This window comes from Amphiura filiformis, chromosome 3 (genome assembly GCF_039555335.1).
Source record: "Amphiura filiformis chromosome 3, Afil_fr2py, whole genome shotgun sequence".
NCBI lineage: Eukaryota > Metazoa > Echinodermata > Ophiuroidea > Amphilepidida > Amphiuridae > Amphiura > Amphiura filiformis.
The window spans coordinates 49,213,224-49,225,563 of NC_092630.1; the positions used below are offsets into that span (position 1 = coordinate 49,213,224).

At 37.2% G+C, this 12,340-nt stretch overlaps 1 protein-coding gene and 1 long non-coding RNA gene across 2 annotated transcripts in view; both read right to left on the reverse strand.

Annotated features, from left to right (window-relative positions):
* Positions 1-3,702: 3,702 nt before the first annotated feature.
* On the reverse strand, positions 3,703-4,857 carry LOC140147709 (uncharacterized). Its single transcript, XR_011858391.1, has 3 exons — positions 4,808-4,857; positions 4,267-4,488; positions 3,703-3,816 (listed from the first exon to the last, which is right to left on the reverse strand). It is a non-coding gene; the product is annotated as an uncharacterized lncRNA (long non-coding RNA).
* A 300-nt stretch (positions 4,858-5,157) lies between these two features.
* Positions 5,158-12,340, reverse strand: part of LOC140147300 (extracellular matrix protein 3-like) — an 8,496-nt gene continuing 1,313 nt past the window's right edge. Inside the window, exons 2-10 of the mRNA XM_072169079.1 lie at positions 10,179-10,337; positions 9,443-9,583; positions 8,881-9,159; positions 8,444-8,548; positions 8,009-8,257; positions 7,099-7,215; positions 6,376-6,547; positions 5,962-5,996; positions 5,158-5,582 (exon numbers count right to left, since the gene is read on the reverse strand). Of these exons, the coding sequence (XP_072025180.1) occupies positions 5,158-5,582; positions 5,962-5,996; positions 6,376-6,547; positions 7,099-7,215; positions 8,009-8,257; positions 8,444-8,548; positions 8,881-9,159; positions 9,443-9,583; positions 10,179-10,337 (1,682 nt within the window). The remainder of the gene's footprint in view (positions 5,583-5,961; positions 5,997-6,375; positions 6,548-7,098; positions 7,216-8,008; positions 8,258-8,443; positions 8,549-8,880; positions 9,160-9,442; positions 9,584-10,178; positions 10,338-12,340) is intronic.

The window sequence follows — 12,340 nt, forward strand, 5'->3', positions numbered from 1 at the left end:
AAATTCATACTACTCCTCCCACAATCACCCCTTCACCGTTTCGCACGCCGGACTAGGCCCTAGAGTGAGCCCCCAATATTCAAAATCTTCCGGAGACTCTGCCGAAGGTTTGATATCGCTATTAGGTTCGTTTTCACTACTTACAGAAAAGAGATCAAAATCAAGACCATCACTATTTTACAGAAAAGATATCAAAAATCAAAACCAGTTTAGTACGTTTAAAGCGCCATCCTGCGATAAACTCGTCTAAGGGAACACCTAGCTAGAGGGCGTAGTACAGAATAATGTGATACACATCCCAGGGTCTGACAAACTTGGACTATAGGATCTTTTTATTAATTAGGAAAGAACACGATATCTGTTTCGGACTATAGAACCGTTAAAAATTTCGGACTAGAGAACCTTTTTTTAAATTCGGATTATAGAAGCTCTTTTCATATTCGGGCTAGAGAATCTTGTCTAAAATTCGGAAAAGAGAACCTCGGATAATAGATTTAGAGCAGCCCCCCTCCATAAGTCACACTTTTCAAAGTATTAAGTCAGTATTAACATATATATTTTTTATTTTATATTAACATTTTGATGTCAACTCTATTAACTTACTATTAGAAATCTTAATGATTGTGCATTATTAGAGGTTATTGACTGAATATGACCCAACTCTGGCCATCACTGTATGTGTAAGTAATGTAGCGGAAATAGATTTAGAAAAGAGATGGCGCCCTTCAGCTTTTTCGGGTCATGTGATTTATCAGGGTATATATAAACCGGTGCGCCCGATTATTCAGTGCTCATCTGGCAAGGCCCGCAGAGCTGGCATAGTACTAAATTGTTCAACTCAACCCAAACCTCCACGTGGTGTCAGATGGGTAACGCTAACTTGGGCAATGAGGAACAGGCGTGGAAGCGTAGATTTCGGCGTAGTCGGAGACTATAGTTTTGGCAACGGTCTGGCCACTTCTTCTGCTGAAAAGACTCCGTTTAGTTTTTGAAATAAGAGAATGATAGGCAATTATTACGCACAAGCATCCGAGAAGAATTAAAGTAAAACCCGGTGGGGTCACTCAACTTGCAATACTGACCGCACGATCGTTACCATAATCGCGGAAAAAGGTTCATTTTTAGGGACCGCTCATTATTAATGCGGGAGGGGGGGGCCGGGAGAATGTTGAGCTTTATGGGTGAAAAATACCTAACCCCCCTATTGCGATGAATCAATTTCACGTAACCCCCCCCCCCTATTGAATCAAACAAAATCACACCCCCCTTCAAGCAAACTTCAATGTTAATTAATTCGGTCACAGAGATTGGGATTTTGACATTGGGGTGATGCGGTGGGAAACAATTTCTTGAAGTCTAGGGAATCCAGCTCTTTTTTTGGCGACAAAATAAGTGTATTGTACAAATGCGCGCGAAGCGCGAGGAAATTTTTTTTTTTGAATTGATGAAATATGATGCAAAAGTGGAATAAATTCGCGCGAAGCGCACAGAAATTTGTAATTTTGTGACTAAAATGGCCAAATATATGGTTAATTTGGTCAGAAACCCACATAGGTCAACAGGTGATTGTATGGACCATCCCCCTAGCAAAATAGGGGGAATTTAACCCCCCACCCATCCCCAGGGATCTACCCTATGCCAATAGATCTACTTTTGATGAGAAAATTTATAGGTGTGTGCTTGGAGGTGGGGTGGTCATGTAGTGAGGAGTGAGAGGTGTGTGTACTATGTGTAGCATGTGGCAGTGGCGTAGATTTCTTTTTTGACATGAGGGGGGGGGGGTAGAAAAAGAAAATATTTTTTGAACTTGGTATAGTGAATCCAGCACATTTTGACCGTTGACTATGTTTATGGTACAAATGTGCGGCAAGCTTGTAAACAAACCGTGCTCGAATTTGATTGACAGATGACGTCAGACGCGATAAATTCTTTTTATCTCTGTCTTTAATTATAGTAGTAGTATTTTTATTATTATTATTATTATTATTATTATTATTATTATTATTATTATTATTATTATTATTATTATTAACTAATCAAAGATCCGTTGTCATTGGTTCATTGCCTCGTGAATATTAATACCGTTTATGAATATGTTTGTATGTGGGTGGTTGACAATAGAAGTCTTCACTTTTCTGGAAATTGGTAAATAATCTATTAGTACTTATCATGACCATGCTTACTGGCGGCTGCTGACGACGAAGTTCTATAGATCGCTCTCTATTTGGTTTGTAGGCGACTGCTGGCGAATAAGCAGGAGGCGCAGACCGCGGACCCTGTACTTGCTGAGCTGCTGGTGGTACTCCAGGCCTCATTCGTGACACTGCGAAGCATCCAATCATTCCCAACACACCAATGAGTAGTAACACACCAACACCACCTCCAATGAGAACTATTGCTGATCTGGAAATACCACCACCATCATCTGTGGAAGACACAATATTTATATTATTATTTGTTAAATGGTGTCCCAGGAAACAGCAGACATCAGGCCAGACCATGGCCAATATGGGTTAATTTTCCACTAGGCCATCTAATATGCTATTTATTAGTAGGACTACAACTGGCATACTGGTCATCAGTTTATACTTTGATTTTCACACCTGTTTTTTTTTTTTTTTTAGTGTGGCTTTAATTTTATTTTTGATTTTAAAATTCAGGAATTGTTTGAGGACTGTGTACAGGTAAATAAATGAGGAATTATGGATGGACCGTTTCTTTCTTGAAATATAGGCATTTTATGAAACCTCACACCTCATTTTCAATCCATCCCACCGATTCAAATATCAATTGGTGATCTGTATCTGGAGTACCAATAATAAGAATTAACATGAGATATATATTGTAATGATGTTCACTATAGTTCATGTGTGAGTCCTTCCTTGAAATGGAGTTGAGTTTTGATTTGCAAAATATAATAATTCAAGAACGGAGAGGTCAAATGTCAAAATTCAAGAAGTATGTGTGAGCTATTTTATTTCTCAAAAACATCAACTATATAGGATCTTGCAATAAAAAACCTTTTTGAAACAATTTTGACGATACAGCTTTTCAGCAACACCCTGTATGTGGCATGTGGTCATTTATTGACATTATACGAGGATATTGCCACGGTATTGATTGACCATCTAGAAACACTCTTTATATATTTACCAGTGTCATCTGGTGTTCCACTGCCACCATCACCTGGCGGCATTCCATCGTCATCTCTTATGCAGACAGTGATCACGTTTGGGTAATCTATGTAGTGTGAACTACTAGGAGATGGGTCTGTGAGGTACAGCTCGAATTTCTCTTCCTCTTCAGGTATGCTGTCGTCCCTGATTTTGATGGTAACATCTACTTGTGTTCCAGATCTGGAGAATTCGACCTCTGTGCTGACGGCATCAAAATCTGAAGACTCGCTTGCAGCATTAGATGTGGAGGATACCTCACGGCTCATAACAGCTACAATGCAAGATTTAAATAAAAAACTGTTTCATTAAAATAATTTTATATCGTACTTCAACCTGCTTGGGAAAGCTGTTCCAATTTTATTCTTTTAAGACAGTTTGCGTATAAATAACTGAATCAGCTCTCAATAGCAAATGACACTGGAGCAATACTGTCCTAAACACTACTAAATTACAAATTATTTTGTATGATAATTGACATCCTCAATGACACAAATTTGAGTCCAGTGTTAATACTCACTGACTCGTGCAGATTCTCCTGGAACAGCGTTGTCTGCTCTTGTGCGTTGTACGGTAACGGTAAGTGTTACATCGTCTTCATCTACGTACACAACTGCGTCATTGTCCTTGAAGCTGATAGGAACTGGAAACGATAATAATGGTCTTATGATATGGTTTTGTTTTCCCTTTCACATTTGAAGTGAAACATATGTTCATTGTCCTTGAAGCTGATAGGAACTGGAAACGATATAATGGTCTTATGATATGGTTTTGTTTTCCCTTTCGCATTTGAAGTGAAACATAATTATGTTTCATTTGATTACTGATTCCCTTAAACTTATCTTTTACAACAAAACCAGTAGATAACCTATTGGACAATTGGAAATAGTAAGGATGGTCACAGTGTTACTTGATTCCTATTCAATGTATAGACCATTGTCATTTTTGAATAGTCGTGTGTCAGAAGATCATTTTCAGTTGCCAAGTTCTTGTAAAGATAAAACATGTTCTTCAATACTCCTGACAGCAGATCAAGCACTGCATTGATGATTTATTGCTCAATATAAAGTAATATTTTGGTTGATAAACTTACAATCATCATCTTGTATAGTTACAGTGGTTACAGCTCTTCCAATGATGCTACCATCTTTTGATGCCAAGATGAGAACAAAATGCTTTGATGGTTCTTCTACTTTGTCATTGACAATCTGAAAAGTAACAGGTTGTGATGTAGTGCCTGGTGGGAATGACAATGAAGTTTGGATGGGAATGTAATCACTTGGAGATGTAGCTGTACGATCTGTAGTGTAAACACCTGAGTATAATTACAGAAAGTTTTAGCAATTAGAAGATACATTTGTATGGTTTATAAGATTTAGCATGTTGCATTCTATGCAAAATCAACAATTTCTAGTAAACAATGTGAGAAACGAGTTCTTCTGTATTAATTTGATTGGAAAAATGTTAAACGTTATTTACTTTAAATCTGAATGTACGATTAAAAATGTTAAATGTATATTACTTTACAAATTATGTATAAATATTATTGTGTACGTAAATTTGGAATATATAGTTTTTACTGCGGAATATTAAAGCATAGACCACTATGGTCTATGATTAAAGCAACCACTTACTGACAGTCTCAAGCGTATTCGCAGATCCGACTCTCTCCACATAAGTTGTAAATGTACCAGTAGATTCAGACACATAGATGTCGCTTTTTTCCAGGTTAAAAAGGTCTGTGAAGAATATGGTATATAACTAAATATGTACCGTTGATCATTAGCGTTCGAATAATGTTATAACAACTTTCATACACAACCAAGTACGGTTCTGTAGTCGAGTAGTAGACCATAAAGTTTCGACACCATTATATGCTCCACATGGCATGACACCAATTCAATTATTGTGCATGTTCTTGTCTTTAGAGTATCGTAATGTAAATTATTTTGGTTTATTTGATTTGGTAATTACATATAAACTTTTAAGGAAAGACAACCCTTGGACCTTTTTGGCCCCTACTCAACCCTTTCCTACATTTATTTTCTGTTTTGTTGCCTTCTGTTGTTCTTTGTATATAATGGAAATAATATGAATACGAATACATATACATGTATATCAAAGGGTTACAACAACTCATACCATCGTCATCCTGGATGCATACAGTAGTCCTCCGCTCATCAGGATTTGATATCACTTTTGCCGCAGAATCAGTTCCAACTATACCGTCAATCTTTACTACGAATGTTTCTGGACTTTGTTCCTGAAAATCGTCATCAAATATAGGGATGGAAATAGATGTGTCTCCACTATTTGCTTCAAATGTAGCTGTGTATCTACCTCCTTGGTAATCAGCTTCAGGAGTGGCTGCTCGATTACCATCTACACTAGTGGCTAACACTGACAAAGCTGGATAAAGGTTTAGTAAACGACACTTTATCAGAAATATTCAGGTGTTCTCAGCGCACAATATCTAAAGGCATGAACATGTTCCAAATGGGGAAATATTGTATCAAATTGGTTAAAAGCAGGCTGGTGGAACTGTTAAAACTTGTTAAGAATCTAGCGCAATAATATGACATGAGTGTGTGCTTTCCGTACGTCGTATCTCCACGCCAAGTTACACGGAATCATTGAATGTGATGTTATAAATCGAAGGCAAAATAAAACAGAACTGAAAAAAAAATTAAATACGAGATCATTGCTGTAACTCACATACAATATCTTCATCACCAAGTGATCCGGTCCTTACAAGGGGTATTACCGCTTCTCCTGCATTCTCACTCACAGTCACCTTGTTGCTGGCCATTTTTATCACAATTTCTGAAATGCATATAAAGTATTCATAAATTTAATTATTAATTGGATACAAAAGTACGCAGTAGAACATTCCTCATATTCCACTTCACGTCACTCTCTAGCATAGTTGAGAGAGGGGCCAACCATGAAAAGCAACATTAATCATGTTAATTTGGTATGTTTATGTAGATTCAATATGGTAATAATTATGTGAATCAGCTTTTTCCTGGTCGTGTATGTACCTTGGAGCTTGGAGTCGGTTTCTATCTGCTATTTCTTGTTTTAAAAAACAAACCCGAAAACAAATCACGGTCGACTTGGAGGGATATGACACTTACCATCATCGTCGAGAATTGTGATAATTTTACGGCTCGCACCATCAATATCACATTGGGGATCTTACATAAACACTTCAGACAGTTCTGGCTGATTATCGTTCAAGATACTAATCGATGTTGTACGCTCAGTGTCACCTGGTTGGAACACCAACTGCTCATCTTTGTTAATGAAGTCTGTATTTGGAGTTGCATCATCTCTGCCGACAACGGGTACTCCAACATTTGAAGTTTTCAAATCTATAGGTTTAGAGAAGTAACAAAATAATATCATGGCTGATGAACAAAGCACAAAGTAGAATCTTGGCCAAGATTCTTGACCGAGTTACAAAGTTACCACGATAGGATTGCCCGTTTATTCCGTGTGGTAGTAACTCCATAGTTATCCAAGATTGTGCTTGCTACGATGATAAACGTCATACCAGTTTTGTCATTATGCCACATATATCAGAAGGCAGTTATTGGACATGATGTATGCTTCTGATGGTACTATCCTAATGGCGGATTATCTTAATCAAAGGATAGACAAGAACTCTCATGTTATTTCTCATCCCCATATAGGGTAACAGTAAAATTGTTTAATATGCTTGTTGGAAGTGGCTTTCTTTGCTTCTTTCTGTGTTAAACAAAATACAGGCCAGAGGAGGGTGAGGCCTGAGGTGGAGGTGTGTGTGTGTGTGGGGGGGGGGGGTCTATATGTTTTGCTATAAACTCCTGTCAGCGCATAAGGGGATAAGGGCCAAAGAGCTTAAAAACATTGAAAAGCTATTGAAAGAGCTGCTGGAACTCACAGATTGATGAGACTTTGTTAAGGAAGCCGTTCCTGCGAACTGTTACCAGGATGGATGGTTGCGCTCCATTGTTATTTTCACTGACTTCATCTTCATCAACCTCAAGAGAAAACAAACCTGCGAGAGAAAAAGTTAAAATGTATGGTACAGAGCTTTGCGAATAGCATATCAAATCATACTATAATTTCTTAAATTGGTAATTTAATTTACAGTTGGATCACTTAAAAACTTTAAATTGAATATATGAATACAAAACCCACCCAAGTCCATACGTTGGCCAAATTGCGTTAAGAATGGGAAATTGTTGCTATACATAGGCCTGTCATATGTATGAAAGAACAACTCAAATTCATCATCTGTGTCTATTGAGCATGTGAGAAATATCATGTATGAAAGAATCACCCAATTCCGTGAGTCTTGTAACACATTGATTGAAATCCAGTATGTATAAAAGTCAACTTGTAACACATTCATTGCTGGAGAGTGAAAAAAAAAAAAAAAATGGGTTTAATAAAGGAACGTGTGTGGTTTATATTACATGGCAGAATGCTTATCAACATTATACATACCTGTGTGCTTAATTTTGTATTATCTTACTAGTGGCAATCTCATTCCAACGTTGTTGTCTTTGTATATGATTCAAAAAACCACCCAAGTCCAAAATTTAAAATGAACCCTACAAAGTCCCTGAAATGCTAATCGTCATACTTTACACAGTTTAATCCACTCATTTGCACGTAAAACTTACCATATTGACCAGGTAAATCTGACTTAAGGAATTAAAATGATACACAGGTTTTTCTCTCAAAATCACTTCCCATGGACTTCGGGTGGGTTTTGTATTCATGTATTCAATTGATTTGAGTTGTTTTAAATAATTATGGTCTTTATTTAGAATATCAATGCCTACAATCATTATCTTCTATGGTTACAGTTAGTTCATCTCTTTCTGGGTCGACTGTCAAATCTCTTGTGCTCAATGCAACAACCGATAATATGAAGCTTTCGCTGGTTTCGATTTGGTCATCATCGAATAAAGTGATCTGAACGGTAGCTGAAGTGTCACCGGGATTGAAGGTTAAAACCTCGTTAATCCTCATATAATCCCCATTGTCAGCTGATGTACCAGAAGTTGCTGTTTGGCTCCTTGATATCAATCCTAAATAAAAGAAAAAAGATGCAAACTATTCTTATAAAGCGTAGCCTTATCTTAGAGAACCAATTTGGTTAAACCGACACTAACAAAGTACCAACCCCAACCAAAACTTCAGCGGACGGGTGCTCTCCTCAAATCATCAATGCACATTTATGACTCATTAAATACAGTGAAACCTCTTCCACTTACTGACAGTGTCTGTTCCCGACAGGTCTCCAGAACGATTCAAAATAGCCGTGACTTCGATTACCGATTCGCTAACTGTTACACTGGTGTCCTGTAGACCTATCAACGCTGAAATGTTAGTCAAAAAGGTTGTAACATAATTATTCAAAATTATTCAACTAAACTTTAACAGATTTGATATTGTAGATCATCATTGTTTGAATACGTTGGTGTAAAATGACATAGTTTTTAAAAAATATAAATTGGCTTTATTCGCGTTGGTGTTAGCGGGTAAAATTTCATTAAATGTTAATCGTCAACATGGTCATCCTTGATAAAAGCAGACGTGCACTCTTTAGTGTTATTCTTGATATAACATTTTCATTGGTCACAAAGGAGCTCAAAGGGGACTTTGACATCCTGAACGTTAACTTACTTGCAATAAATTGAGATAGACTCACCGTCATTGTCAACGATGGTTATTTCTGCTTTGGTTGGTCCATTGCCAATCTCACCACCACTTGCGCCAACTAATGTCACCTCAAACATTTCATTAGCAGTATTTTCCACCAGATTATCATTATAAATATCGATGGAGATTAATGCAGTGTCTTTACCAGTGGTACCATCAACGACATATGATCCAGGCGTAAAATGAACTCTTATAGGGATAGTTCCGCTGCTGTCAAAATCCACATCATCTATTGCTGTCTTGCCTGTGATATTTCTGATGTGCAAGTCTTCAAAGAGGTCAAAAATCATCCAAAATATATATGTTTAATAGGGCCACACATCAAACAAATTATGAATATACTGAAATATTTTCTTGTTGTCGTTGATAATTAGTATTTGGGCCAATTTTATCACATGTTTATTTACTTCTATTACGGACATGAAAGGACTTAGATCCATTCCTGTACTAATTAAAATTGGTTGTGACCAACCCACTCAAGACCAGGTAGGATTCGAAATACCCCATGGTATTTTATTAATCATTATACCATCCTGCATTTGATGTCATACCTACGTAGCCTGAATGTGCAAGTTCCAAATTATCATTTCGTTCACAATTGATAAGAAGTTGTATCATCCCCTCTGATTCACCAATGTCTTTCTGAATTATATTGTCTCCGTCGTCATCTTCACCATCGAAACTGTAATAACCTGTATCGGATCGGCCCAAAATCAACGCATGTACTTAAGTTAGCATATGACGAGATCTTAATTCCCTTACTGTTTTTGAAATGTGGTATCAACTATTTTGTATATGAGCCAGCTAATAAGCTAATAAAGCTCTTCATAATTTATTCTGCGTTTGTTCTACATCAAGGCTGTCATGAAATTAGGGAACTTCACAATAGGAGTTGAAATCGTGTATTCATATAATTTATTCAGTTTATTTCTCAGCTGTCTTTATTCTAAGTTTCTTAATACAGAGTACCGCCATTTACTCAGTGATTTAAAACACATTAATTTTTGATTTATTTAATTTTATAAGGCATTATAAAAGACTTAAAAGTATTCAGGTTTTCACAATTATTTTCCGTTTGCTTGTATTACGCTATGATGTGATGCTTGTATTCAAGCCACCTTGCTATACACCGAGACATGCAAATATTAACCGCGCAAGAAAAAAACATTAGAGAGATGAATTCGTACTTATAATCGTCATCTATGATGTTTATGACTTTGTCTTTTTTGGTTTGATCCACAGCACACATATCAATATTAGATCCAAGAAGAAGGCTGAATGATTCACCTCTCTCAACCATATTGTCATTTTCAATAGCAACTTTAAAGGATGCCGTTGTCAATCCTGGCCCGATGGTTACTTGTGTTGTTGGTTCAACATAGTCTACTCCTCTTGTGGCCGTATCAAAGGCTGGATCTGGGGTAAGTATTGGTTGGGTCTCTATGGCTTTAAAAATAGCGTACAATATGATATTATTAATGCAAAAACGCATGTTTTCTAAAGTTATATCAGAGTCACTGTGGATAAATTTTTTAGAAAAATCGCAACTATCGAGTAAAGTATAATAGTTACGGAAATAATAAAGAGAAGTATTGTATTCATTGCTATGATTATACAGGTGATGAGTGCAACCTGTTTGTAGTGCAGCACAATATATTCAAAATTGTTTTCACCTATTGCTAATAACAACAAATTTTTTCGAAGTGGACTTTTGAAAGTCCATGATTTTGAAGAAACAATGCTTTTTTGGTGTACACCAAAAAAGTTAAGGTTTTTTTAAACATACGTAATGCGTGCATATACTATAGTATTGCTTGTATTAAGTAGGTTCAATGTGTTAGAATTATCAGGGCAGTATTCATAATAATTATTGTTGATAACGCACGCGCCAAACACACGCGTGACAAGATACATCTGTCCACCTCGCATGCCGACGCGCGATCATTGTACGCAGTGACATCGTAGGATTATACGCGAGTGAATAAACATAAATACGCATTTCCTCGCCTGCGCACGCACATAATGCTGAATGCATGACTTACTGAACAGTATACGCAATGACATACGCGAGTGTATACACATACATACGCACCCCGCGGACCGCGCACGTATATAATAATCAACACAAGACTTGCCAAACCTTGTACGCATATGACATTTACTAGTACATACACATACGCACAAACATCTCCAACACATTTTACTTGTAACATTTAAACGCCCAAAACGCATTGCGCATTATAGCCTAAGCATACTATTCAAAATGCGAAACGCATGCGAACACAGTACGCGTATATGACAATCAAGTGTGCTTACGCACAAACATGCGCAGTACATAATTTGCCTCTCGTTATAAAAGGTCAGCAGACCTTGCTCGTCCTTCAACATGTTCGAGGGGAGTATGCCGATTTAATTTGGTTACGTAATGTATCCTTTCAAAGTAAACACTATGGACCATAAGAGCCTCGTCCAATGGCACAGTCCAATAACCTCAATTACATAATCATAGCGCAAAATTTGACCTCAAGTTGCAGAGTATGAGTTTTTGTACCCAAATCTTCAAAGGTCATTCAATGAATGTATAAATGTATTGAGGTTTAAGAACTGTTCCCTGATAGATCCTAGTGAAATGAACTGGAAATTGTGTCATTGTAAAAGTTCTAATGTTGTCCTCGAGAGAGACAGTTTATATGCTTCGCTATGCATCTGTGTGTTAAAACAGGCTCACTTTGTAAAATATTATGAAGCGAGGAAAAACGCATGTCTGGTTGTACATAACACGTGAGCAAGACAGGCTCTATAATAATGTAACATTAATGTTTTACATTCCTTTACCACCCCCCATAAATGTTTAAGCAAACACTTGACTAAACGTCATTTCATTTGAAAGTTATTACTTGTTTATTAAGAATGCAAATGAAGTGCTAAACCCTTAACATTTTGCTAACACTCCATCCCTCCCCCTCCCCCTCCAATCAATGTTGGGTTCTACTAGGCTCCCGTGACCAAACAAATTAGGATTCAAAATTGCAGAGTCCGAACACGGAGGCTGATCATAAGACCCAGATCAACATTGTTACGGGGGAAGGGGGGGGGGTCGAATACGGTTCATGGTCCTCAAGTATCCCAAGACTACAATCAAGTGCAAATTTCCCTGGGACACTTGTTCATATTTCGCGCCCTCTGTTCAATAAAACCGGTCATATGAAGTTCACCATGTGATATTTTATTTGTATAGTTTCCAACCTATTTCGAATCCCTCCCTCCCCACCAACCAATGTTGGAGCAAAAATATAGGCCATTTAAAAAATGAGGCGTTTGGTATACAACATTGAATAAGGGGTGCGGGGAGGGTCATTGAACTATGAAAGTGTCCCAGCAAATTTGCACTTGATTGTATAGGGGATGCGAAAAAATAATCTATTAATATCAATAAAATCGCCATAACT